This window comes from Saccostrea echinata, unplaced genomic scaffold, assembly GCF_033153115.1.
Source record: "Saccostrea echinata isolate AGI-Se365-2 ecotype Australia unplaced genomic scaffold, CSIRO_AGI_Sech_v1 ptg000015l, whole genome shotgun sequence".
NCBI classification, from domain to species: domain Eukaryota; kingdom Metazoa; phylum Mollusca; class Bivalvia; order Ostreida; family Ostreidae; genus Saccostrea; species Saccostrea echinata.
The window spans coordinates 5,388,554-5,415,851 of NW_026889764.1; the positions used below are offsets into that span (position 1 = coordinate 5,388,554).

General features: G+C 31.8%; 1 protein-coding gene across 3 annotated transcripts in view; it reads left to right on the forward strand.

Moving 5' to 3' along the window:
- LOC133187441 (forkhead box protein P1-like) overlaps window positions 1-23,070 on the forward strand; it is a 64,328-nt gene extending 41,258 nt beyond the window's left edge. For all 3 annotated transcript variants that reach the window (XM_061322816.1, XM_061322815.1, XM_061322814.1), the window contains 11 exons: window positions 6,061-6,228; window positions 6,634-6,772; window positions 7,627-7,714; window positions 12,020-12,109; window positions 12,661-13,000; window positions 13,224-13,300; window positions 14,021-14,122; window positions 16,081-16,202; window positions 16,464-16,548; window positions 16,678-16,817; window positions 20,193-23,070. In XM_061322816.1, the coding sequence (XP_061178800.1) occupies window positions 6,061-6,228; window positions 6,634-6,772; window positions 7,627-7,714; window positions 12,020-12,109; window positions 12,661-13,000; window positions 13,224-13,300; window positions 14,021-14,122; window positions 16,081-16,202; window positions 16,464-16,548; window positions 16,678-16,817; window positions 20,193-20,541 (1,700 nt within the window). In that variant the 3' untranslated portion in view covers window positions 20,542-23,070. The remainder of the gene's footprint in view (window positions 1-6,060; window positions 6,229-6,633; window positions 6,773-7,626; window positions 7,715-12,019; window positions 12,110-12,660; window positions 13,001-13,223; window positions 13,301-14,020; window positions 14,123-16,080; window positions 16,203-16,463; window positions 16,549-16,677; window positions 16,818-20,192) is intronic.
- Window positions 23,071-27,298: the final 4,228 nt, after the last annotated feature.

A 27,298-nucleotide genomic window follows, 5' to 3' on the forward strand; every position in this document is an offset into this window, starting at 1 on the left:
AAAAAGAAAGTCTGAAACTCTGAAACTTCAAAATTTACCGCGTGTTTACAACTATCATGTACAGCATAGGTGTTCCCTTAGACGTATCTATCTCTTTCCAAATGACAATTTCACACCTAGTAAAGACGTTTTAAAAATGAAATTGTTTAGTTAACAAATTTAAACTACTGAAATTTTCTGTTCTAAATAGCAATTAAATGTAAATAGTATAAAAGCAACCTTTATAGCAGTGGTCTTAATTAATAAAATCTGAGAAAAAATATTAATTCCAACAGACTTATTGCAAGGACATTCTGTAAATTTTCCTAAGTTCAAAGAAATACAAATTTCAGTAAAAGAAAACACTAAGTCCAAAATAAATATAAAAAAAATACATACTGACTGTATAGTATTTTTTGAAAAATTATTAAGTCCAAATTTAATACAAAAATAATACAGACTAACTGTATGTAATTTTCTGTAAAATTACTAAGTTCAATTTTAATACAAAAATAATACAGATTAACTGTATGTAATTTTCTGTAAAATTACTAAGTTCAATTTTAATACAGAAAAAATACACTTGAAAAAAACTAAGTCCACAAAAATACAAAAATGATATACTGAAAATAATCTAAGTCCCAAAAAATACAGAAATAATACCCCGTAAAAAATCAAAGTCAGATTTTAATACAAAAATAATCTACCTATTTGTTGGTGATACAAAAATAATATATTTTTTCTGTATTAATTTTAAACAATATGAAAATGATTGTATTAAAAATATATTAAAAATATACTTTTATGTATTATTTTTTGATATGGGATGGCTTAATTTATATCTGTGAGCATATTATACTTGCAATAGCTGTGATTTGAACTTTGTTTGTATCCAGTAAATGTACTTTCTTGGTACTCTAATGCTTAACTGAAAAACCAGTGTCAAGTAAAGTGATCAAAGTTGTCAATAGATGTGACAGGTTGTTCACGTTTATATTAAAAACCAAGGAATTGCAGCAGTAGGTAAAGACAACTATAAATAAATGACTAGATCATGATTTGGGAATAAATGCACTTTTGCTAATTAAAAATGAGATCAAAGTAAAAAAAAAAATAAAATGTCTTTGACAGTCGAGTCGGTGAGAACATTTTTATATACAAGCTTTTTCCTGGATTAATGCACTGGTCACTGAAAAAAAGTTAATGGGCAATCTCTGATGAAAGCGTGGCATAAATAATTACCTGCAGACAATATAAAGAATGCACTTTCTAAAAATATTACTCTGCTTTGTGATTATCTTCCATTACAGTTCAGTGGAGTCTTTAGTTACCAAAATTAAAGAGTTCAACAATTAAAAAACACAGATATGACTGTTTCAGTATGATGTTTTATAATTCTGTATAATGGGAGGTTTAGGCACTCTTTCATTTTATTGTCTGGAATTTTTTTTTTTTTTTTTTTTTTTGAATTGGGTTAATTTTGAAACATCATGCAAACTGCTACAGGTACATCATTTTAAAAAAAAACATATATGCAATTTTAGAATCTTTAAAGTTGCATTTATTAGATCAAATTAATCATATAAAGGTTAATGATATTGTTTAATGAAATTTAATTTCATTTAAAATTAAAAAAAAAATGTGTACATACATGCATACACTTGATTTTTAAATGTTATTTGTATTGAAGACCAGATAAGCACAAATATACAATATAACTTGGTCAGCAAATAATTTATTAGGCCAGAGTTGACATTTAGGTTCCACACAATGATCAGGACGTGTGTCCATAAAATGTGGCATTTTAGACCACTGAGTATACATAATAAGCACAAGGTGTCAACAAATTATTACTGTTTGACACCTGAGTTAGGGGCTGGCCAGGTAAACAAGTAAACATCAACAAAACACACCTGTCATCTGACCCAGTAAACTCAAGATGGTCTTTCTTTCAGGTAAGATGTCTGTCTGAACGGTCTAGATTGGTCATTGGTTGCAGTGTATCTGTCATTATTGTTAATTGATATGTGGTAATTAATATATAAGCATGTATGTATGTATATAAATATTCCATTCGGAATTCAAAATTTATATGCATGTAGGTTTGCTGACTTGAGAAATAAAGTGTCTTGATTTAGATATTCTGACAATTCTGTTCAGTAAAATAATGCTTATAGAAATACTGAAGGAAGGAACCAATGTATCATGAAATGATTATGAAAATGTATTTATGTTTTACTTAATATTTTATAAAACATATCTTGACCATGTCTATTTTTATCAATTTTGTTTTTAATAGGGAAATTCAAAGAAACTTGAAATAAATTGATGGCCATTAACTGAATTCATAACAAATGTTAGGTTTACGTGAATTTGAATGAATATATGACCATAAGTTGTCATGTACGTGGCAAATCAACAAGTTTCTGAAGTAGGTTGATCAAATTAATGTCTTTTAAGGGATAGTACATTATGATGTAATAACATGCTTTTCACAAAAGACTATGAAAAAGCTGTGTAGGCCATTATGATAGCTTTTTAGCTCACCTGAGCTTATTATATTTAGCTCAAGTGAGCTTTTCTGACCTGTTGTCCAGCATTCATCTGTAAACTTTTCACATTTTTAACCAAAGTTGGCACAAAGCATCCTTGTGTAAAGAAAATTATAATTTTTTTAAAGGAAGGCTGAAGCCCACTTCCAAGTGGAGATAATTTTAAAAAAGGCAAAAATAAGGTGGGGTCATTAAGGAATCTTCTCCAGAACCAATTGGCCAGAAAAGGTGAAACTTGTATGGAAGGTTTCTGAGGAAGTGTAAATTCTAAAAGAAAATTGTTCAAATCATGACCCCCAGGGTTAGGGTGTATGGGGCCACATTAGGGGATCAAAGTTTAGAATTGAAATATATAGGAAAAATCTTTAAAAATCTTCTGATGAGAATCACTGGATTAGAAAAGATGAAACTTATGTGAAGGCTTCCTGAGGAAGTGTAGATTCAGGATTATTTAAATCATGTCCATCAGGGGAAGATGGGGCCACAATAAGAGATAAAATTTTACATTGAAATATATAAGAAAAATGTTATCAAGAACAGCAAGATGACAATTACTCATATTTAATATATGGAAGCATTCTCAGGTATTGTAGATTCAGATTTGTTCTACCCTAGTTGTAGGATGGGGCCACAATATGTAATCAAAGTTTTACATAGGAATGAACAGCAGGGCCATAGTGATCGACTCAGGAGAGGATTAGCTTTGTTTTAATTAAGCTCTACTGGTCAGAGACCAGAAGAGCTTATGCGATAGTAAGGTGTCTGTCATCCTGTCGTCCTTCTAGTTGTCTAGCTGTCTGTTTGTAAACAATTTTTTGAAATGCTACTCCTCCTACAGTTTTGGACTGATTTCAGTATAACTTGGCACACAAGTAGACAAGACTAGTATTCATAATCCAGTGCATCAGTTTTTGATTTTGATCAACAGTGTTGCCATGGTTACTAAAAATAGAAATTTCTGTGAAATTCCTCTAAAAGGCTACTCCTTCTACGGTTTTGGTCTGATTTCAATATAACCTGGCACACAAGGAGACTATACACTTAAGATACATAATTCAGTGCATCAGTTTTTGATTTTGATTTACTGTGTTGCCATGGTTATTAAAAATAGAAATTTCTGAAATTCCTTCAAAACACTGCTCCTCCTACAGTTTTGGTCTGATTTCAAAATAACCTGGCACACAAGTAGACTATGATAAGATACATAATTTAGTGCATCAGTTTTTGATTTTGATGAAAGGTGTTGCCAAGGTTACTTTAAACAGAAATTTCTGTGAAACTCCTTTAAAATGCTACTCCTCCTACAGTTTTGGTCTGATTTCAATATAACCTGGCACACAAGTAGACTACACTAAGATACATAATTTAGTGCATTGGTTTTTTATTTTGATGAATAATCATGCCATGGTTACTAAAAATAGAAATTCCTGTGATTTTTTTTTTCAAAAGACTACTCCTCCAAAAGTTTTAATTAGTCTAATTGCAATAAATCTTACCACAAAAGGAGACTAAACCATTCTAAACCAATTCTATTCTATTTATTGCTGTTTGTGCAGTTTCAAGTGCTTTAGTGCTATTTTTTCTCTTCCTTTGCTGTAAGTACATACCAGTAGAGCTGCAGTCTCATCAGAGACTTCTGCTTTTTTTTCTCCCAAAATAAAATTTTTTGTATTAGAAAACATAGACAAAAAACATGAAGGGACCTGTAAATACTAACAGTACTTGAGGGGAAAAAGTAAGCAATTGCTTTCAGAGATTTTGTATTTTGATTTGCTTATTTCTTTGGTGGAAACTGACAAAAATGTTTCTATTTATATCCAGCGTTGTTTACACTGGGGTGAGGGTGGTCCAGTGTTTGTTTACTCAGGTTTGTCTGGAACTAATGCTTTTGTTTACAGTGTTTGTGTATAAATCCCCTCCCTTATCAAGATAGCTGAGATTCTCACCTGCTAGGCCCCTGATCAGAAATGCAGCTGTATGACTGCACAAGTGTTTCCAAAGTCTCTCCATTTTGTTGATTTTACATTTGATTAAGCTTTGAAATGGAGATTATTTACTGCTGAGATTTTGACATTTGTAAATAAATATACATAATGAGTGTCAAACTCACACAGGAAGCTGAGAAATATATATGTACATGCATGTATTCAAGAAGTTTCCACAAATTAAAAATGTGAACAATTTAATATATATAATGCATAATTTGAAGGCTTAAAATTAGAGTGTTGAAAATAGTATAGGATATAATTGAGATAGAATAAATCATCCTATATGTGTGCATGCAACCATTCAGCTGAAAAAAAAATGAAGCTATAATAACTAGGGTTTTGAATTATTTCCCTATTTGTTGGATGAAATATTGATAATTTTAAATCAAGGTTTGAATCTATATTAGCTATTTCATTGCATTCTAAATGATAAGTCATTGTAATGATACTCATTTTACAAATTAATTTTAAAGTCAACATCACACATAATGTACACTTTTTCTCCCATCTCCCTTTTATCTTATCAAACTCTTTTTAAGCAGCATCAGCCATGGATATATAGTTCAATATTTCACGGCAGCTCTCAATCCCCAAAACAGATGCCAGATAAACAACTCCAGAATTTAAAAAAATCAGTCTAAAAAAATAAAACAAACAAGTACACTCAAGTTCATTGATCTCTTCTGTGCAGAGTGTAAATAAAAATAGCAGCAGCGGAAATTAACGACCCACTTCATGTTATCAATTAACCTGAAATCCGCACTGTACAGCAGTCTTAGTTTGTAGTTGGAGGGATCTCCTATGATCTAGGTATAATTACATGTCATTGTGATATCAGCTCTTTTTTTTTTTTTTTTTTAAAAAGGGTAGGGTATATTCCTTGATGTACTCAAGGGTTTTTATCTTTTTTGCATTTAACATTGGGTTTTTATCATCACCTGCAGATGGGATAAAATGGTAGATAACTTGTGGAAAGACCTATACATTGTTGTACAAACATCAGCTTGGGCTTCAAGTTAATTTGTTTACAAATTGTGTTGTTTGTGACCTTGGGTTTAGTCTCAATAGACAAGGCAGAGTTTCATTGTTTATTTTTTTTTCAGGCAGCCAGAAATAAATTTGGCAAGGCAGCAATTTTTTTGTTCAGAAACAGTCACACCATGTGACCGTACAAATGGTGCATGCTCTTGATTTTGAAATGGAAATGGCCATATCATGTGAAATGTTATTATTTTTGTAAGGGATTTGATTAGTCAGTGTGCAAAAATTAGTTGTAAACGTGAAGCCTGAAGATCAATACTGAAATATATTGTTTACACTATCCGTGCTGGCAATGTTTAGCTGTTATTGTTGTGGCCCAAAGACAACACTAGCTTTGTTTATCATACTAGCAAAACAAGAACATTGATTAAATTTTCTGCCTGACACGACCATCTGAGTTCATGGCACTGATATAGGTTTGGGGAAAGATGTTCATGGTGTGATCTACCTCAAGATAGTGACAATGTTTTTCTTAACCAGGCCATTTTTTTACCCCCCAGGAATGATGTCCCCAACAGAAATTCAGCAGCTATGGAAAGAGGTGGCCACTCAGTCAGGGCTGGAGGGAGAGCAGAAGTCAGCATTTAATGGACTGACCACCCCAAATACTCCCACACAAGGACAATGGCCAAATGGTATTACACCTGAAGCTTTCTTACCTGCAGCAGGTAAAAATCTTCGTCATGGGAGTTACTTACTTAACTTAAGAATATTATATCTAGCCATTTTAGAGCAGTCAAGAAAAATGGTCTGAATATTTTGATGAGTTTGTTGTTTGGTTTTTTGTTAATGTAAAAAAAAGTTGTCTCAAAATGTTATCATTCACTTCAAGCTGTGTTTGATGTAATTGATTAGTCCTTTGTCTTTTGATACACATTTTGTTTTCATAACTATGTTTTACAATTAAGTGTTCAGATGAAAAGCTTATCGGTAAGGACACTCGACAGTATTAAGACTTGATATAAAAGAATTAGTGTACAAGAGACTATTGTTTTTAAAATATCACCATAATTATAAAACCAAGTTGTTTGTGGGAGACACAAATATAATATCAGTACTTATTTATCTCACAGGGCTTTTGAACCAGCCACTGATTTCTGTTGACACAGAAGAAAAGCCAGGTTCTCTCAAAACAGGCTGCCTGTTTCGCCATGGGCGCTGTAAGTGGCCAAACTGCGATACCCTATGTGAAGACCAGTCAGAGTTTCAGAGGTGAGAATGAAAATGTCACCTCAAACACTTACATCCCACATCATATACAACAGTATCCAATAGTAAAGACTGACATTATAAGTAACGTGTGATTTCTAAAACCGCAAGCCCTGGTCACACTGTGGTTAACTTGAATGTCTCTAGGACATTGCTCTCTAAGAGAGAGAGAGAGAGAGAGAATCGAGTGAAATTTGAAGTTGCCCTTGAATGTTTAGGGCACCTTGTTTTGCATATGTCCTTGTTTGATATAACTTTGTAATACTTTACCTTGTCATAATGTTAGAAACTTGAGATAGAATAAGATATTTGTATTTGTATACTAGGTTTTCTTCAGTGCCCTCAAGTTTGTTCTGTTTTTGGTATCTGAGATTGATTATTGCTTTTGTAGTTGCTTAATTTTGATATGATAATGGGGGAATTTAACCTTCAATATAAGGGAAATAAGCAAATTTTATACTCATTCTTGGTCGACTCTGTAGATATAAGTATTCTAAGCGTAAAATATATAAGTAGGTGCATCTGGTCTCATAATAGAAATCTTTTGCTGATATGATGCAGAAGTGATTTATTATTGTTTTAAAGCAGTAGACTAAAATCTGAGAAAACATACATGTATGCATCTACAAGAGATGTTCAGGTACATAAAGATGAAATAGTGCACAAAAATGTAAAGAAGAAGTCATGCACTGCAGGTACATAGATAGATGATATATCTGATATAAATTATCTGATTCTGATGAGAGAGAGAGAGAGAAAGAGAGAGCAATGATCAGCATTAAAAAAGATTCTTGATTTTCCTTTGGATGAAGAATCACAGGAAACGTAAAATTGATAAATTTGTAAATTTGTTTCAGACATTTGTCCACTGAACATCAGCTGGATGACCGCAGCACTGCCCAGGCTCGGGTTCAAATGCAGGTGGTCAGTCAACTGGAAATTCAGGTAAATTTAATCAGGTGATTAGATAGTGTATTCAGACAACAAGTTAGACTCTCTCTCAAAATCTCATCTGATTGGTTTTTAATTTCATTTTCAAGGGTAAAAAAAAAAAACAACGCTGAAACTTTAGATCATATGTTTTAATATAGGCAGTCTTTGCTTTATTTGGTTGGTTTAAAAAACAAATTGTTTCTAGAAATTTTCAGCTTGTAGACTCTAAATAATTAAATCTGTTATAGTTAATCAGCAGTTCCCATCCCTATTTTACTTTTATATTTAACCCAGTGACTGAATTAAACTATTGATTTGGAACAGTGTTATTGACTCTAATTTTAGTAATTAGTGGGTTTATTCGGTAAACTGAGATAACACAAATAGCTAAGGATCAATCGTCTTCTATGATTGCAGAAGACTGATGTAATATTTATTTTCACGAAATGCTACCTTAGGATATAGAAACACAGATTATCTCCCCTAGCCTCTGTCAACAAGTCACTGTAACAGATTTTTTTTTCCTGCTGCGTTTTATTTTCTCAGGCGATTGACACACTTATGAATGAGAAAAGGATGCAGTGCAATATATAATTAGTAGCAGATGGGAGAGTTTCTTTTGTTTCTCAGCCATCAGTCAAAATGTCTAATGATAAAAAAATGGAAGAAATTGAACATGAGGAGGAAGTTTGCGATTATGACAAATTAAAAATAGGTGCAGGATTAGAAGTGTTAGGGATTAATGAGGGTCACAGTCTCATTCACTGTGTCAGTAGGTCAATAGAACAAGTGGGGGTGTGGCTTCCCGTGCATTTTTGCATATCAGACTCTTGAGACCCTGCCACTGATCAATCTGATTACATAAGAACTACATGAAAGCAACTTCCGTTTATCAGACTATTTTTTGCTACAAGCATGTTTTAGAGCCCTGGTTTAAGTGCAGGTATGACTATTTAAGTTTGACATGCAAAGCACATTATAATTTTTTTTTTATCTGAGATCAAACACCTAGAAAAGAAGAAAATTATGATGTAGTTGTTTTAGGTAGTTTTTTTCAGTTATCTGTATAAAATTACCTTATAATGTTAGATCATAAAAGATTATATGTACTGTATGGATATGCCAGGGGAAGTTTCACCTTTGATATAGTGTTTCAATCTATACCAAAAAAAAAAAAAAATACACAATAATTTTTTTTTTATAAGATTCCTTTTTACCTTACACTGTTTTGTTCATTTAAATAATCTGAATTTTTTTCTGCATTTGGATTTTTATTTTACATCAAAATTTATAGTTGTTTTTTTTTTCATGTTTTTAACATTTAATTCATGCGTTTTAAAGCAAATTTAAGAGTATTTTATGAAGTCGAATTTTTTTTAAAAATAAAATTAATCTCTGATATTTTCAATGAGGATTTTCTGAAGTATAATAACCTTTAACTAATTCCTAGAGATGTTTTTATTATATTTTTATATGTTTTTATTATTCGCTACAGTATGTGAGATTGAGCCTTCATAATGAAAAGATCATTAAACATCAATTCATTTCTTTGCATACCTTAGTGAAAAAGAAACTGTCTTCTTCCCCTCATTTTGCTCCAGGTGTATATTCATTTGTACAACTTGTTTATATGAGATTTTTAATCCAAGTTTAAATTTAAGTATTATTTTCCTTCCTTTCTTTTTTCTACTTTTTTTAAAGTAATTATTTGACATTCTGGAGTAGAGACAATGCATTATAATTTTTTTTTTTAAATTAGAGGAGGTTTTTTTTTACTTTATAGTAACAATATTCAGATATTTGTGTATACAGCATTTTCTAATGTCAGCAAATGAAACCTAGCTGTTACAATCATATAAGATATAGTTGTGATAAGTCATTCTGTAGATATTGAGTGAAATTAAAGGCATAAGTTATACAATATACCAAAAAAAAAAGGTTCATAAACATTTAAAGCTCATTGCTTCACCTATTTTCAGTGGGGTAACTCTATTCTCTTTAGAGAAGTGGACAGGCTTTTGCCTATATCTGGATGTTAGCCTGTCCACATACTTCTCTAAAGAGAATAGTGCAACTCTTATATGAACATAATAATGTCCGTTTCATGAACGCCTGAAGCTCATTGCCTCACTCCATTTGAGTGGCGTAATTTTCACATGAGCATAAATGTATGCTTGTCCACTTTATGAACTCCTAAAGCTCATTGCTTCACCTCGTTTGAGTGGGGTAACTATTACATGAACATAAATGTGACCACTGACCTTGCTTCTCAGGTGACAGAGTGTTCAAATTTCTAAAATATTTTTTTTCTCTGTAGTGGTAATGGATTTAAATGGTGTATATATATTTTTATTAATCTACATAATGCATGACTGTTGTATAAAATAAAAATATCATTTACTTCGGTAATTGATACTTTGATGTAATTTTCAGAGGGTCCTTTCCCTTTAAACATTTATATAGATTGTGGACCAGATAGCATTATCCAATATTTGTTTGTTTGTAATTCGATCAGATTGCTTTCCCAGTGTTTTTCAGATGGGGGCCATTATAGATTGCACGATTAGTAATATCCAGACCCCAAAAGTCACGATCCAAATGATTCTGCAATCTTCTGTCATCCTGTTTTATAAAGAAAATACTCTGATTAAGATTATACATACGGAAAATGTCAGAGGATTAGATTTTACTTTCCTTTTAAGTGTAATTCAATCAAGTATACCTTTAATTTTGCCAGAATACTTAGGTAGTGATAAAACAAAACAGAACTTGATTTAATTTACAATAGAGACTATAATGAAAAGTATAGCTCTGATTAGAAAAAAAAGTAATGTACAAGGGCTGTCTAAGATTTGATGTACATTGTATGTATATCATCAACTCAAAATGCATTTTTTTTTAAAAATCAATACATGATATATATATTGTAACTAAATCTGCATACCGTAATATTAGTTACTATAGCAGGTTCTATAGTATTGTTGAATTAATGGGGGTATTTTTTTGCTCGGGGGGTTGCATTATTGTGACTGGAGTATTCATGTGCTCAAGGTTGCATGTTGACTGGAATATGATACATGTAACTCAAGTATTTTTATGCTCATAGTAGCACAATTTTGACAAATATTTTTATGCTAACATTGAATTATCAAAGAGAGCATGTAGAGTTTTGAATGTAAGCATATATTATTGCAGGTAGACTGAAGAAATTCTAACAAAGACCAGACTAAATGATATATGACATGTAACAGAATTTTATATACAATTTACACTGTATGTCATATTTTCACTAAAGGAAAAAATAGTTTGTTCTGAAAATTGAAATGATTATTTCATCTGCATTATATTGGGGTTGGGAGGAGGGATAATTTTGTGGGAGTCCCTTGTACACAAATTTACATCCTCAGGGAATATTGAAAGTTCAAACATAGTTGTTGCCTTTTATGACAAGACATTCAATCAGGAAACACCCCCCCCCCCCCCCCACACACACACTTCCTGAAGCCTGTAAATTCTTAGCAACATTAAAATTACCCCTAATAGCACAGTACATGTATTATTTTTTATAATTAATTAAGCCAAAATACCCTCTCTCTCTCTCTCTCTCTCTCTCTCTCTCTCTCTCTCTCTCTCTCTATAATTTGGGTTGGAATTTCATGTTATGTTTAATCTATCACCTTGATCAGCAAAATCAGCTGAAGACCTAAATGAATGGAAGCCTTGTGTCTAGTTGACAGGGTTTTGAGATGTAGAGTTAATTCTCATCCATCTTATGGACTGACAGATGGGATTTCATGAAATGTCTATATAATTTTTCCTGAGTCATTCTTTACCTCTATTCTCAGTCTCTCAATCAGATGTCAATCAAAGATTTTGAAGTTGATTTTCACAATTTATTTTTTCCATGATCATCCTTACTTTCATATTTTGCCTAATTAAATATGATAATTTATTCATTACTTTGTTTATAGCTGTCCTAGCGGTTTTTAGTATCGATCATAAAACATTTACTCTGACGTATAAAGGGGAGAAAAAGAGAGACAAATTTGTTGTTGGAATACTTAATTGACGAGATGAAATATTAATGTGCTTCAGCAGTAAGCATTTCTATGCAATTTGTTTACCATTAATGTATGTATATAAATCTATATGCTTGCAGAAATTCCTTAGTATTCTTGATTTATGATTAAACAAAACAGTGCATTGCAGTGCAAAGAAATAAACTTTGACAATTAGAACGAAAATGATGCGAGAGTATTTGCAAAGGGGGGTAACTTGTAAAAGAAGCAGTAAAGTATTAATTTTTCTTTTCAACAGCTGACAAGAGAAAAAGAACTTCTTCAGGGCATGATGCAACATCTTCATATGAAACAGCCCAAGGCAAAGACTGAACTCCCCTCCCCCCAGGTAACAAGCTCATATCACATTGCCTGTGCACTAGAATCAATTCAACGACATTTATAGTACATCAGAATACATATAGCAGTAATCAACAGCTACACATTAATGACAGTTTGGGTTTTACATGAATTTTCAAAACAATATTGTATATTTAGTAAATTATAAACCTGTTATTAAAGACAATTTATTGTGTTATCATAAATGTAAAAGATAATTGTGTCAAAACAGTTTATTACATTAAGCAGTAAATATCAATTCTTAATTGTTTGAAATCAAATAATTATTACATTAAGCTATAATTATCAAACATTGATATTCCAAACAATTTATTAAAATAAGTTAAAATATCAGACTTGCATATTCAAACCAGTGTTTACGTAAAGCTATAAATATGATTCTGGTATTCAGAATAATTTATTACACACGAAGCAGTAAATATCAACTTAAGTAATAAATTCCAAACTCTGATATTTACAATAGTTTATTACATTAAGCTAGAAATATCACAATCACATCTTCATAAAGTAAAAGTGTTGGTAAAACTTATTATTTTTCAGAAGACATTTCATCCAAAAGTTTCCACACCTGTTCCTATCTCCATGGCAACAGTAACGCCCCCAGTAGCTGCTCCCAGTCCACCGAGGCCAGTGGCAGCACTATCCTCCCCATTGAAGCAAGCTTCAGTTTCTTCTGTCTCAGCCCCTCCCACCCCTGTTCCCATGGTAACACATCCCATGTCTTTATCCCTGGGGATCCCCCCTTCGATGGTGACTTCACTGTCTAAGCCTCCCACACCTCAGTCCCACTCGCAGCCATCGACCCCCACTGGAAGTGGACCAATGAGAAGACGAGTCTCAGACAAATGTAACCTCCCGATCTCAGCTGGCACATCAGAGGGTATATCTTTTACAGTCATAAGGATAGCCATACTTTTTGAAAAACTAATTATGCTTTATTAGACTAAAATAAATCCAATATCCATATTTATTAGGCAATAAATATGGAGATTTTATCTTTATTTCAACTATGAACATCCAAAGTTGGATTCTTGCCATTTATTTTTTTCCATAGAAATAACAGAAAACATTATTTATTGATATATTATGTGTGTCTTTTTTAGAAATCCAAAGAAATCGTGATTTCTACAAGAGCACAGATGTGCGCCCTCCATTCACCTACGCTTCGTTAATTCGCCAGGTAAGTCCAAGGTTCCAACTTTGAAATCCATTCATAAGACAATGAGTATTTTAATTGTAGTTGGGATGAACAAGTGCTGAACAATCACTCAATTTCTCCCTTTATTGCAAAGTCATTTTTCAAACCCACTTCAGAAATTTGTTTGCTCAGTTTGAATAAGATTTATAGATAAAAAATGTACTAAAGCTTGCATCTTAAAATCTTCTGGAAATATTTTAAAAAAAAAGAAATTGCAAGTGTAGTATAATGAATTTTAAAATTAACACATCATTAATTTGCTTTTAAAATTGTTATAGTAGATAAAGTGTTAATTGCTTTCTAAAAATTGAGACAATTTTTCAATAATGTTTTAATGAGATAATGAATTCTTATGAAGAGTATTATTCATTAAATGCCAGGTTTTCCAAAATGAGGATCAAAACTTTATTATTCCAAAAATGTAATTGTCAGGTAATTGTGAAAGCTAATCATTGTCTAAAAATTGAAGTATTTTATACAAATATTACCAATAAGTACTTTGTATAAAACGTGACTATATATATTTGTTTTGTTGAAATTGTATTCTTAAAGATATGTACAAGTGGGGTCTGAAAGTAACTTGACAAAAATAAAGAAAATACAAATATACATGTATGAGCATCTTGTATCTAAAATAGATGACCCTTGTCAGCAGTTATCTCTTTAATAAAAAGGACTTTCAGTTCCAACTTTTTTTTGCAGGCAATTATTGAGTCTCCTCATAAGCAACTGACATTGAATGAAATTTACCAGTGGTTCCAGAACACATTTGCGTACTTTAGGCGTAATGAAGCAACTTGGAAGGTAATACAGGCTGATAACCAGTTATTGCTATTTCATGTATTTAGTAAAGAAACGGAACACTTATTGAAAGAGAAATAACCTCATGCATTAATTTTGCTGATTTCAGAGTATGTAACATATAAATTTCTCTAATAGTCATTATTATGCCCCATCATGGTTATGACCAGGGCATAGTGTTTGTCATGTCCATGTTCCATCCTTCTGTCTGTCTGTCCATCACACTTTGCTTTTAGCCCAGTTTCAAAGAAACTATTCATGATATTTTTGTCAAATTTGCTGATACATATTGGTGAGAACTATTCAACTTCATTAACTTTTTTTACCTCAACCTTTTCTTGGACTTTGACCTCACTTTTCTTAATTTCTTTTTATCTTAGTTTCATAGAAACTCCTCAAGATATTTTTATCAAACTTCATATATGCTGATATTTATCATTGAGAACTATTCAACTGCATCAAAATATTTGACTTCCCTTTGACCTTGACCTCATTTTTTTTATTTTATTATGTATTTAGCTCAGTTTTAATTCAAGAGACTGAACAAAATAATTATTTTCAGAATTGATAATTATATACTATATACAGGTATTATTAGTCTCATGATACATCACGATATACTGATAAAACTGCACATCCCTAGTGTATAACGAAACTATAAACAATCTGTGTATATATTTCAATTATATTTCCTGCTGTGTTTATGCATAATGAATTACATCATGTGATTTACTGATAAAATTAACCACTTCTGAATTAGAAATGATTAGATTTTTCATATAGTACATAAAACATGTGACAACATTTTATCATATTTCATGTATGCAAAGATTAAAAATACACTCCCAGGAGTTTTTGGCATTTAGATAAAAATATATTCGGGGTTGTATAATTGATGGGACTGCCTTCGGCTTATGCATCTTTTACATAATCATGCCAAAAAAGAAAATGAAATTTAAAATGATTAAAAATTTTCTTTGTTCACAATTTTCTAGTTTGTTGTTTTATCATTTATTTGTATAATTATAAAAAAAAGATAGAGACAAATACTGCTACAATGTCTATATAGTGAATCACAGATTTTTTTGCTGGGAATGTCTTTATTTATTGTTCAGATAATGAGTCTAATTAACTATTTGTAAAGTGATTTATGTTGACTGAATATACTTGTCACCTGACCTTTCATGTTTAATTGTCTAATTTTGATATGCATTTTCCGATTCATTGATCAAGCAAGCTGTCTACTGAACAATTTATTGAAGCACTGTGCTTTTAATTCAAACAGCGATACTTAAGTATCTTTGCTTATGCAAAATTCATTAAATTTTAATTTGAAGAGATTTTATAAAGTTTTATGTAAAGGCCAACTTCGTTCTAGATCTATCTAGTTTTTACAATTTTTTTTTCTTGAGCCTCGATATTCAAAAAATCTATTAAAAGATAATTTCTGCACATTCATGATTAACAGAAAATGATAACGCCCTTTAAAACATTTTGTAATATAAAAAAAATCCTGTCCCACTTGTGAAATAAAAAGAAATCCTGGCCCACTTGTGAAATTAAAAAAAAATCCTGTCCCACTTGTGAAATAAATTCCTTATATAGAATACTGTAAATCACTTTTTATTTGCAAAAACTTTATTTTTGCGTTACTGAGGGAGTCTGTCAGCATGCAAAAATTTTATTCTTGCATTTATTTGTTTTGTTAAGGTTTATGTACAACAGAAACCACTGCACACAAAAATTTAGTATCGCTTATAAATATCAAATATCTATCTCGCAAAAATAAAGTGTCACGAAAATATAGTGATCTAGGATATCTACATTGTATAGTCTGTAAGCAGTTAGTTCTGATTTAAGAATTTTTTGATTGCTTTATAGAATGATTTAAGAATTTTTTGATTTACAAATTTTTTGATTGCTTTATAGAATGATTTAAGAATTTTTTGATTGCTTTATAGAATGCTGTTAGGCATAACCTGAGTCTCCACAAATGCTTCATGAGAGTTGAGAATGTCAAAGGAGCAGTGTGGACGGTCGATGAAGTGGAGTTTTACAAAAGAAGACCCCAGAAGCTGGGAGGGTAGGGGAAAATATATCTCTTATATCAGTTTAAAGGCCTCAAATTAGTTCATTTGTTCTTCATAGCTGAGTAAAGTTGACAAAACTCTATGGAAATCATATTAGAAAAAATATGAAAAGTCCAGGGTAAAAACCATAAAAAAAAGAAGATATTTCAGCATTTTATTATCATGAATTTTTATTTTTTTTGCTTAGCAGGTTTATTAACATGAATTTTTACTATTTGTGCTCAGAAGATATGCATGTTTTGTTTACTTTACAGAAATATGCCCATTAAAGAAGTGAAAAGTCCCTCAATGAACACAGATCCAGTGATTTTTGGAGAGACATTTAATGCTAGCCTACGTGTAAGTACATATGCTAGAGATAAGGAATGAAGAAATTATATATTTTTTTGTTCTTTGTCCCCCCTCCTATCCTTTCACACAAATGCATACAAAGGAATTAATTTTAAGAATGAACATTTTCCATTGTAGGCTGCAATTGAGCAGGCCACCTTGTTAAATCAACATTATAGTAATGGTTCAGTTTCCATGGATGGTGTAGAAGATTTGTCAATGAAGTCCAGCAGGAATAATAGCTCCGACAACCTCCGTAAACTGGAGTCCCCCTCACGGTACGTCAACACAAACATCCAGTTCCCAAATTCAAATATAATTCTTTCCTTTTTCTTTTTTGTGCATAGAATGAGTTAATACAGTGAAACCTGTCCAATCTGACATACCCTGGGAGACAAATTTTGTGTCAAAATAGACAGGGTGTTGTATTACAGAGTTTAAAAAACAGAGAAAATAGTAAAATGGGAATAAAAATAAAGGTCAGAATTCACAATGAAAGGAATTGCACAGGTGTCCGATTAGGTAGTTTTCACTGTATATGGAATCCTGTATATTTTTATTTGCGGGAAACTTTAGAGAAAAAAATTTCCTTTTTTCTTTCCTTAATGTGTTGTGTGCATTTCTTTGTGTAAGGTTAAATACTGTGTACTAAATATCATGACAGTATTTGATTGTCTTGTTATTATTTTTTCAAAATTGACCTTTCCTTAATAAATCAGATTTCCTTAATTTGGAAGTTGCTAAATTATTTTTCTGTTTGAGGAAATAGTATTTTGCTGAATTGTGATAAATGTTCATTTGTTTAACATCAGGAAATTAAGTTTTAATTAATATAATAATGGATATATTTAACTTCGTAAGTAATAGTCAATTGCTTCATTGAGATATTTAAAATTCTCTGCTACTTGCAATCATTTTTACGAGTTTGCTATTTCCGTCAGTAATCTACAGAGAAATCAGAAAGGGTTTTATTAGACATTTGAGTTGATATTCTGGTTAAACTAGTAATGGTATTCCTTTGTTCAAAATTGACTTTATTTTTTTTTATTCAACAGTTTATATAGTGGGCTGTTTGATTTCAACATACATGCTTATTTTTTTGACAATTTTTGGAAACAAGATGACAAAAGTTTGACAAGGTCTTTTTGAACTTGAAACACCTGTTACCTGTTTCACAAACAAAAAAATGTTATTTTCTGGGTCACTTATACTGTTGTATTAAACATAATCATTTGCATTCTAGATAAAAATATTGTTTCTTATTGGTTAGAAGAAGACAGATGATCCCTTTTATAAATCATTAAAAGTCATAAAACAGAAGTCAGAAGGTTTGGAGATAATTAGTAAATTTGAGGCTGTTTACATGAATTGTGTGAAAGATACGCCCTTTGACCATTAATGACAAGTGATCTATCATTTTATCGAATTGAATCCAGAAATTTAATTTCAAATGAGAAAACATACATGCATTACTGATCCAGAAATAAAGTGTAGATAATTTGCCATAACTGACAGACCTGGGTCACTAGGTCAATATCAGACAGGTATCGGTGTCGAGCGTGGCGTTTACGATTCCCGTCAGTGCACCACAGCGTGTGTTGACGAGTTGTTTCCTGAAGTCACTCCACTTGTTTTCTTTTTGTGACAATCCATCTATCGTGATGTAGCCGTATGCATAAAACATGACCAGCAATCTAGGCTGCCGAGTTTTTGTTTGTTCCCTCAGAGGACAGGCGGACTTTAAATGCAGTCTGAACATCTTGTTCTACATAACTCGTGCCAGGCTGCAGAAACTTGAATGAATCACCATAAATGACCCAGTGACAAATTGCACTCACCATTTGTCTTTCCCCATTTGCTCTCAAAACTTCAAATAATTTTGTACCAAAAAATATATTAATAAATAAATTAGGAGATAAAATTCATGCAGTAGAGGTTAAAGTAAATATGCATGTAACTATTCTAACTACATTGTAGTGAAAAAATATTAAATTTTATTGTACAGTTCACATTTGAAAAAAAAAAATTATAATTTGTCTTAAGGTTGATGTATTTAGATGAACATGTATATGGAAATAGATTCTGAAGAAGAAAAAAGAAACTGTGCGTAATTTACTTGCACACCTGCACTAGTAAATTCTGCTATTTACCTGCAGTATTACCTTAATCACTTTGATAGTTTTTATGAAATATGTGTGCATATTCTATTTCCTTGTAGTGAAAAAAATATTAAATTTTAATGTACAGTTCACACCAACTGTTAAAGTACCAAGGCATAGCACTTTAACAGGCCAAGGTAATTCATCAAGTTATGTCATTTTTGGATCTTATTTAATTAAAAAATAGTCAAAAGAAATAAAAATGAAACCAGCGCTATTTACTGCACGTCCCACGAAATTTATTTGTCGCTCAATACCATTGACATATTAAACCAGGAAATTCATTCATTATGCATACTTGTTAAAAAAGCACAATGATGAATTGGAAAAAAGGTATAAACATGCTAATAATGACATTTTAATGGGGGCTATTGTTTGTTTACAACACACAAAAATAGCGTAGCTTGTGATGAGTTGACAGTCATGGTTTTGAAGATGAATAAGAGATTCAAAGTTCACCCAAACATCAAGATAAGACCGTGTTTGTGGTGACAGAGTTTGACTTCCTGTGGCTGCCGGCTCTTCCTGTCGCAGGCTACCACACCTCTGGAGGTTACTTCAATCAAAAAATTTCCAAATATAATTTTTTTTAATGTTTTTGGGGGCAGGGTTTTTTTTTTCAGGTTGATTCAGATAGAATTAGGTGTAGGGAATGTGCTAGCATTATCAACAAATTAAAACTTACTGAGTGAATTTTGAGTAGAAACTTTTTAACATAGAGGAACATTTTTTTTCTTTCAAAATTAAAAAAAAAATTAATTTTGAAATTTTCCTTGAATAATCTAGTTTGAGTAAACATCTGAAAAATAGATATTGTGTCTTAAAATTGGAGAAAAAAAATGAATATTATTTAAGGAAGTTTTTTTTCTCTCGATCTTCTTATCCAAGTACTTATTGATGAGGTTATAGATTGATATTTCACAGTAATTTATACATGCATTCATAAACATTTTCAGATGTATTAAATATGATATTTCATGGTTTTTTTTGGGTTATTAATATTTATGTGATGTCTTGGTATGGGAGTTTTGAAGTGCACACAACACATTTAGTATTTATATATTTATTTTCTGTCTCATTTTAATGTAGGCACCTTCTTAGCATTAAAAAAACCCAGAAATTTGATACAGAAGGAAATATAATGATTTTTATGAAGATTTAATAAGTTAAGTTTTTGTCATGTTCAGCATTGACAATTTACATATTCTCTATTTAAAAATTTACGTAACCAAATATGCTATATTGAAATTATTCCTCTTACATGTCATTAACTATTGGTGAATTAAGATGCGTTGTTTTCTTCTAGAGAATTAAGATTCTTAGTTAAAAGTCAATTCCCCTTAAATTTTGCAAATTATTTGATTCTATTTTCCTGTGAAATTGTTGGACTAAATTTAAATTCATTAATTAAATTGTTCCTGCAAATTAATTAAACTGTTTAATGATTTGGAAATGACATAATATTTTTATAAGGTTGGCTCAATATCTTTACAGAAATGGCTTCATGGATGTCAAAGAAGAAAGCTTGGAACAAGACGAAGCATTCCTTGAGAATGGCCATTCATCAGTTGACAGTCCCCTATCTGTGGTTGTCCAAGCAGGCAACTCCTCCAACAAAGCTCTAAATCTGTCCCCTAGAAACCAGTATGACAATGAGGTTTCCTTGGACAACCAAGTGGGCAAGGATACAGGTTGTGAACAGGGTTTAGATCTGTCCCCAGTTTCAAGGTCTCCAAAGTCCAGATCACCCATTGGACAAATTTCACCCAATCAGGACACTCATTCAGTGCAGACTTCACAGGAAGTTGTGATGACAAGCATGTCTGAATCCCTTGGATCCTGAATGTGAAAGAGAATGGATGTATATTAATGTTTAACAGTTTTACTGATTATTAACTTTATTGTATTATGGTTTAGTCAAACTGAACCTTTTATTTATGATTTAATTTTGAGACCTGTCGGTGATCCTTTGAGTCACTGAGTCATTATCTTTGTGGCCAATCAAACGATGTCCTTGTTAGCAATGTTCAGTTTTTATTCTGATACATATTCAAGTGCTACTGTTGCCTGTTTGCTCTTTTTTAGTGTTATACGTGTTATATATTCAGTTTTTGTTGTGTTTTACTTCAAGTTTTAGAATACTTAAAACTTTGTAGTGTTTGGTTTTTTTTACAAGTTGATTTTAAAAATGAACCAGTTTTTCCTATTTAAAGTAAATTTAAGATCAGTGTATTTTGACTATTGATCCGTCATTGGATACAGAATTGTACCAAATAAATAGATGTTCTGCTATGGTAAATTTTTCTAACTTTTTTTGCGGTGTAGATATATGCATATATTTTTGTATCTATTACTTGTAGTTGTGTGCAATAGAAGTCGGTCCTCTTCTGCAATAATCAATAATTTTTTTTTTCCAGAGGAGCAACTTGTAATGGTTTTTCTTTGGCTGAAAGTTTCTATTCATTTTTTTGTATAAAGACAACAGCCTTGATAAAAAATATTTTTATTGTCAAGTTCAAAGCTTTGTATAGTGTGTTTTATTGATTATAAAAACTGATTTTAATTTGTCAGTGAGTACATTAAATTTTTTTTTAATAGTAATAGAAAGCGTTGACATAATATTATGAAGGGATATTTAGACCTTTTTTATTGTATAGAAAATGACAAGAATTATATGTTATACCAAAGAATAGCAAAGCCTTTTGTTGTAATGATATTGCATTTCATCTCTCCATTTATAATCAGAAAATGAATTAAAAAGTACATTTTAAAAAATAATTTGATATGTATTCAAAAGATAAGGACATGTTTTCCTCAAAGCTTTTAAATTCCCCTCTTTCAACACCACCCATATTTATGATAAATATAGCATGATAAAGGGCATAATATTTTCAGTACACATCTGTTGCCAAACAAACAGTATATTCTAGGTATGTAAAGGTGATATGTATTTATATTTAAACATACCCTATAAATAGAAATGGCATTCTTTGTGATTGACAAATCAGTTAAATTCCTGTTGTTGTCAAATGAACCAGTATTTTTTGTACATACAAGTTGTGTTCATTGTTGATCATAGTCAAATTCTTAGGTACATTAATGTGTTTGACTGCTCTTATAGTTTTTCTCCAATGACAAGTTAAGAAAAAATCTTGAAAAATAATTAATTTTTATGTAGATTCAAGTAAAATTTATTTCAAATAAGGACTGATTCTAAGTAATGAATTTTGTCAAGCAGTCAAGTCATATAAAGAAAGACATCTGTAGTAATGAAAGAGATCTCACATTTGTTTCAAACTTTTCTCATCTTTGTGTATCATTTCTAGATATGTGGTGTATAGATGTTGTCTTCTGTTTGGAATGACCTTCTCTTGTTGGGGCCAGAAACCCAGAATCATTAAGAATTTTTAACTCCCATATATTTCACTGGCCATTTTTTAGTAAGACCAAAAAATAGTCATAATCAGGGAGCTGCTTCTATCTGACCAATGCCTATGTATGATGTATATAGATATCCCTTGCTTTAGTTAGACATTTTTAGATAAATTCAGAATTAGCTATTATTCTTATCTTTAAAAAGAAAGAAGAGGGCAGTAGAATATAACTTGAGATCATAATTAGATTTTTTTCTGACATTGAGGAGAATAAGTAGATTCTGGCTTTTCTTTGTTGTTAAATCTTGTTAACTGTTGCTGCTGATGCTCTTTACTTTATAATGCACTGTTCTTAATTGAGCGATATCATTCAGATTGAAATTTTTCAGTGTAAATTAAGGAAGCAATATCCTCCATTTTTTTGCCTTCCTGGATTCATTGTCTTTGTGACTTTATTGGTGTTGTATTTTTAACATCCAGGGAAGGAGACCCATTGCTTCTGTTCATCAGCTGTTGCTCATTCAATAAAACAAAGTCAGGGTTGTTAACACTGTTCCGCATTCACATCATTGAGTAAATGTTGATTTTTGACTTTAAAACAATTCCTTGTGCATGTTTGGTCTTAAACGAGACATTTTAAGTCACAACTTCAAGAAGACTGAAATTGTCTAATGTTACCTCATTCTTTCATCTTTTCCCATTATGTCTAGTCATTTTCCCTTTGTTATTTATTGCAGCCTATTTTCTTTCTTTTAGTTTAATGTGAAGATCTTTGCTTTTTTACCATCACTTTGTTTTCATCTCAGGAAATGAAAATTAAAGAATAAATCATTTTCAATCAGTTCTCTTCATGATGACATCACTGTGTGACAGGACCAATCACATTGGTTGTTACAAAGTAGGTTTGTTAAGACCGGTGTATCTCATCACACACTTGTTATATGTATGTTCTGCATCCCTCTCATGTCAGTCAGAATAAAATTTACAGTATGCTGGAATATGTTTTGTTTGTTATATTTTATATGTATTACCAGAGCAAATCCATTAGGAGATAAAAATCATTGAGATATCTACAAATTTTCCAGAGAAGGAGATGTTTTAAAAAAATGATGCATCAATATGCTAAAAAAAAAAAAAATCAAAAGTAGCAGTGCACTTGTTAAAGCAAATTAGGGTGACTGTTGTGTGCCGTGGTGGTGTAAAATAGTTTACAGCTGCAGATAACAGCAAGAGACAATGCAACTTTGATGGCATCTCAACCTCTGCTTTTCCTTTTAGAATTTAATTTTAAGTCACTCGGATAATCTTTGTCTTATAGTGTGTTCTCCAACATGTAGTCATAATTTATAGAACATTTTCAACTTCTTCTGTGGACAACTGAACCACATTCAACTTTGGATTTTAGCATCTATGAGTAAAGAGGAACAAAACATGAATTTCAGGGTCCCTGCCCCCTGAGAGGTGGGGCTGAAACTATCAAAATTAAGGCAATCTTTAAAAACCTTTACACCTGGGGCCAGTGGGCATCAAGCAGTCAAACTGTTCGCATGATTATAATATTTATTATAAACATTGAGTCCTCTACCAATGGATCAGATATTCTGCAATTGGATGGGGTTCTATTGATCAAATAGTGAAACTGCATTAATACTTGAAGATTTTTTTCTATGCTCTGTGTAATAGTCACAAACTAAGTTCATAGTTATGAGCAAGGGTATTTTTTCCAAAGAAAAGGGTATTTTCTTCCAAAATTGTGAAATTCATGGCTCCTGAAATAATATATCCCAGTGAACTTGAAATAAAAGATATCACAGTCTGACACATCTGTTTCTTATTTGGATATTTTACTAGAAAAAGACCTTAATGCTAACCTGACTACAAAACTTAATGATAAACGTGATGACTTCAACTTTCTATCGTCAACTTCCTAAAATTATGTAGCAATATTCCTTTATCACCTGCATATGATGTCTATGTCTCTCGGTTGATTCGATACGTACGACCAATTTCTAAAACGAGGCAAGCTATTGACAAACAGTTTTATGAAACAGGGATATCAACAGTCTCGATTAAAGTCATCATTTCGCAAATTCTATGGTCGATACAATGACCTTGTCAGCAAATAAAATCTATTATTAAGGCCAAATAAAAAAATATGTGTGGTTCCGGTTACCCGACCGTCCCTATTTTATACCCCCGACCCTAAACTTTTTTTGGGCAATTTTCATATTTTTTCCGGAATTTTCCCCAATTTCCATCAATGGCTCCGGTTTAAGTTTTAGTTTCAGCAATGACGGCCCCCTTGCTCAACATAGTGCAAGTGTTTATTAGTGTTAAATCCAAAGCAAGCTAGCATGTAGGTGTCCCCTACATTGTACCAATATTGACTAGTATATTATCACACCACATCTAAATGTCATTTGTAAAGTAGTGATAAGTATTATTTAGAAAAATTAAGAAAATCATTTTGTTAAAAAAAAAAAAAAAAAAAAAAAAAAAAAATTCCCTACCTACCTACCCTAATTTTTTTGGAGGTGTAACCGGAACCACACATATTTTTTTGTTTGGCCTAAGAGGAATGCAAACTGATTTTTTCATACTAATTGTCAGGCCATTATTCAAACACTGCATTGTCTACAATTTTTTTCCGTTTGCCCGATCATGAAAATGAACACACGGCGGGTGTGACCGGTCGACAGGGGATGCTTACTCCTCCATGACACCTGATCCAACCTCTGATGTTTTTTTTAGGAGTCCGCGTTTGCTCTGCTCCCGATTTATATTGTTTAAATGGACTTTTGAGCTTGATCACTGTTCTTTATCTCCATATTTCATTTTATGGAACTAACATTAAATATCCCATAATTGATTACACGGGCAAATCATGCACTTAAAAGAAAGCACCAGTAGAAGAGAGTGCATGACTGTGCGGTTTAAAATCCGAATTGGGATTAAAAGTAGTAGGGTTGGCGGGTAAAATTAGGGTTAGTCGAGTTACCGGAAACAGTGGTCTAACCATGAGCTTTAAGGATAAAAAGCACAAACTTTTTTTCAAATTTCTCATTGATTTATATTGAAATAGATAACTTGAATACTCTTTGTCAAGAAAAGTGGGAGAATTTTGAAAGATTTTTTCACAAAATTTTAAAAAAATGTATGCAAAATTTTGTAAAGAATTACGTAAAAAAAAGACATAAAGTCGCATATCTATGTACTAAAGAAAACTTACGATTTATTTCTTTTTTACGGATTTATTATTCAGGTCATTTCTATTCAAAATTATTGTTTGTGTTATGTAACCTCGGCCAATTATTTGATCAATAAGTCATGTGACTGACATGCAGTGCAAATTGTAATAAAGACGCAAAATGTAAACAAATCACACTCCGCGTCGAGATTAACGCAATATATTAATAATTAATACTATATGCCCGTATTACGCAGGGTGTAAATGTAATAACCTTGAAATTATTGCAAGGTTATTACATTTCCCTATACTATTTTCAACTTATACCACTTCGTCAAAAATATGCAAAATAACGGATTTGACAGATCATTTCTTTTTTGAATGAAAATTACACACCCAAAGTATATTTTCTCATTTATTTCATATGAAAACCACACTGCAGTCATCTGAAGCAATGACAACGGTTGGATTCAAAACGAGTTATATCCGCCCCCCCCCCTTTCTGAGTATAGTATTTTGCTATAGGAAATTTTCCCTTAGATGCAGGTTGCACCCCCCCCCCCCCACACACCACTTTTCGTTGTTGTAAGGTCGAGCACTGGCAAATTCAAAAAATTTGGAAGTAAATGAGGTTGTTTTCCTTTTGTCAGAAATTTTGGGAAATTGCCCCCCCCCCCCCCCCCACCCACCCACCCAAGACCACCACCACCACTTTTGAACCGTTTCTGCGGGCCTGGACTTTAAGAACCTATTTTCTAGCATCTTTTTTTTTAAATACCAAAACTGAGTCCAAAATTTTGAGAGAGAGAGGGGCCGTCACAAAATTGAAACAATAACTCGACAAGAAAAAGATGTAGATCACCTGTTATGCTGGTTTGTTCTCTAGTATAGTCTACCAAGTAAAATTGATTAAAATGAATCATTTACCCAGACCAACAACTAAAGCATTTTTTGGGACTTTCTGTAACGGGTGAGATGCGTTGCTAAAAACTGCTACTGATTTAAAATATGTTATTAGACTGAACTTCAAAATAAGTGAAAAAGAAATGTTTCTCTTAAGTTAACAATTAACACCTTTATTAAATATCAAGGCTTTAACAAACTCCCTGAGTGAAGAAATCTGTTCCTGGTGGATAATTGCTTGCTATATCTTATTTGTATTTGTCCTCGAAGTTGTTTTTATCCCCCCCCCCCCATTAGAGCAGTTTGTCTCTTGGTCTTTATCTGTCTGTTTTCAACATTTCTCATATTCTTTGCAGTAAATATCATTGAAATTTCACACAGTAATTGGGCGTTCGGACATTTGGTACAAAATTAGCTAAAGATAAAAAGTTCTATCAAGAGCCAAATAGACGGTACATATTGTCATCCTTTAAGAATTGTCATCTTCAACAGTATGTACCTCATCTCACTGCATATTGTCGTACATCGGCACATATTGTCCCCGGTGTAAAGACGAATAACGACCCCTGTAAATAATGACCAGGGGAAAATCAATTCCGGGTCTTATTCGACGTAGGAAAATTACCCTTTTTGCCTGTAGAAGATGTGTCTTTACCATTAAAATCTGCATACCCTACGTGAAAAAAAAGACTCCCGTACAATAATGACCACTTGTAGATTTTATTAGGCATAGCTTTCTTTTTTGTTAAGAAATTAAGAATAATAAATCAAGAGGCCCTTGAGCCAATAAATTGACAACAGTAATCTACTTCAATCTACACTATGTAGAGATGCTTCCATATTGATTTGACAAATGTATCGCTGTTTTAAAGAAGTTTTTTTTATTTCTTATTTTTCCACTGATATTCTAGAGAGAGAGAGAGAGAGAGAGAGAGAGAGAGAGAGAGAGAGAGAGAGATTCTTTATAATGTCTATCTACCGAATAATCTGTACTGATAAGTATACAATAGGTATTTTACTGATAAGTATACAACAAATCAGGCCAGTTTACAAATATTTGAAAATATACATTGTATAAGGACAAAAATTAGTCTTTAAAACAACTGAATGCAATTTGAACTAGTGCTAATTGTAAC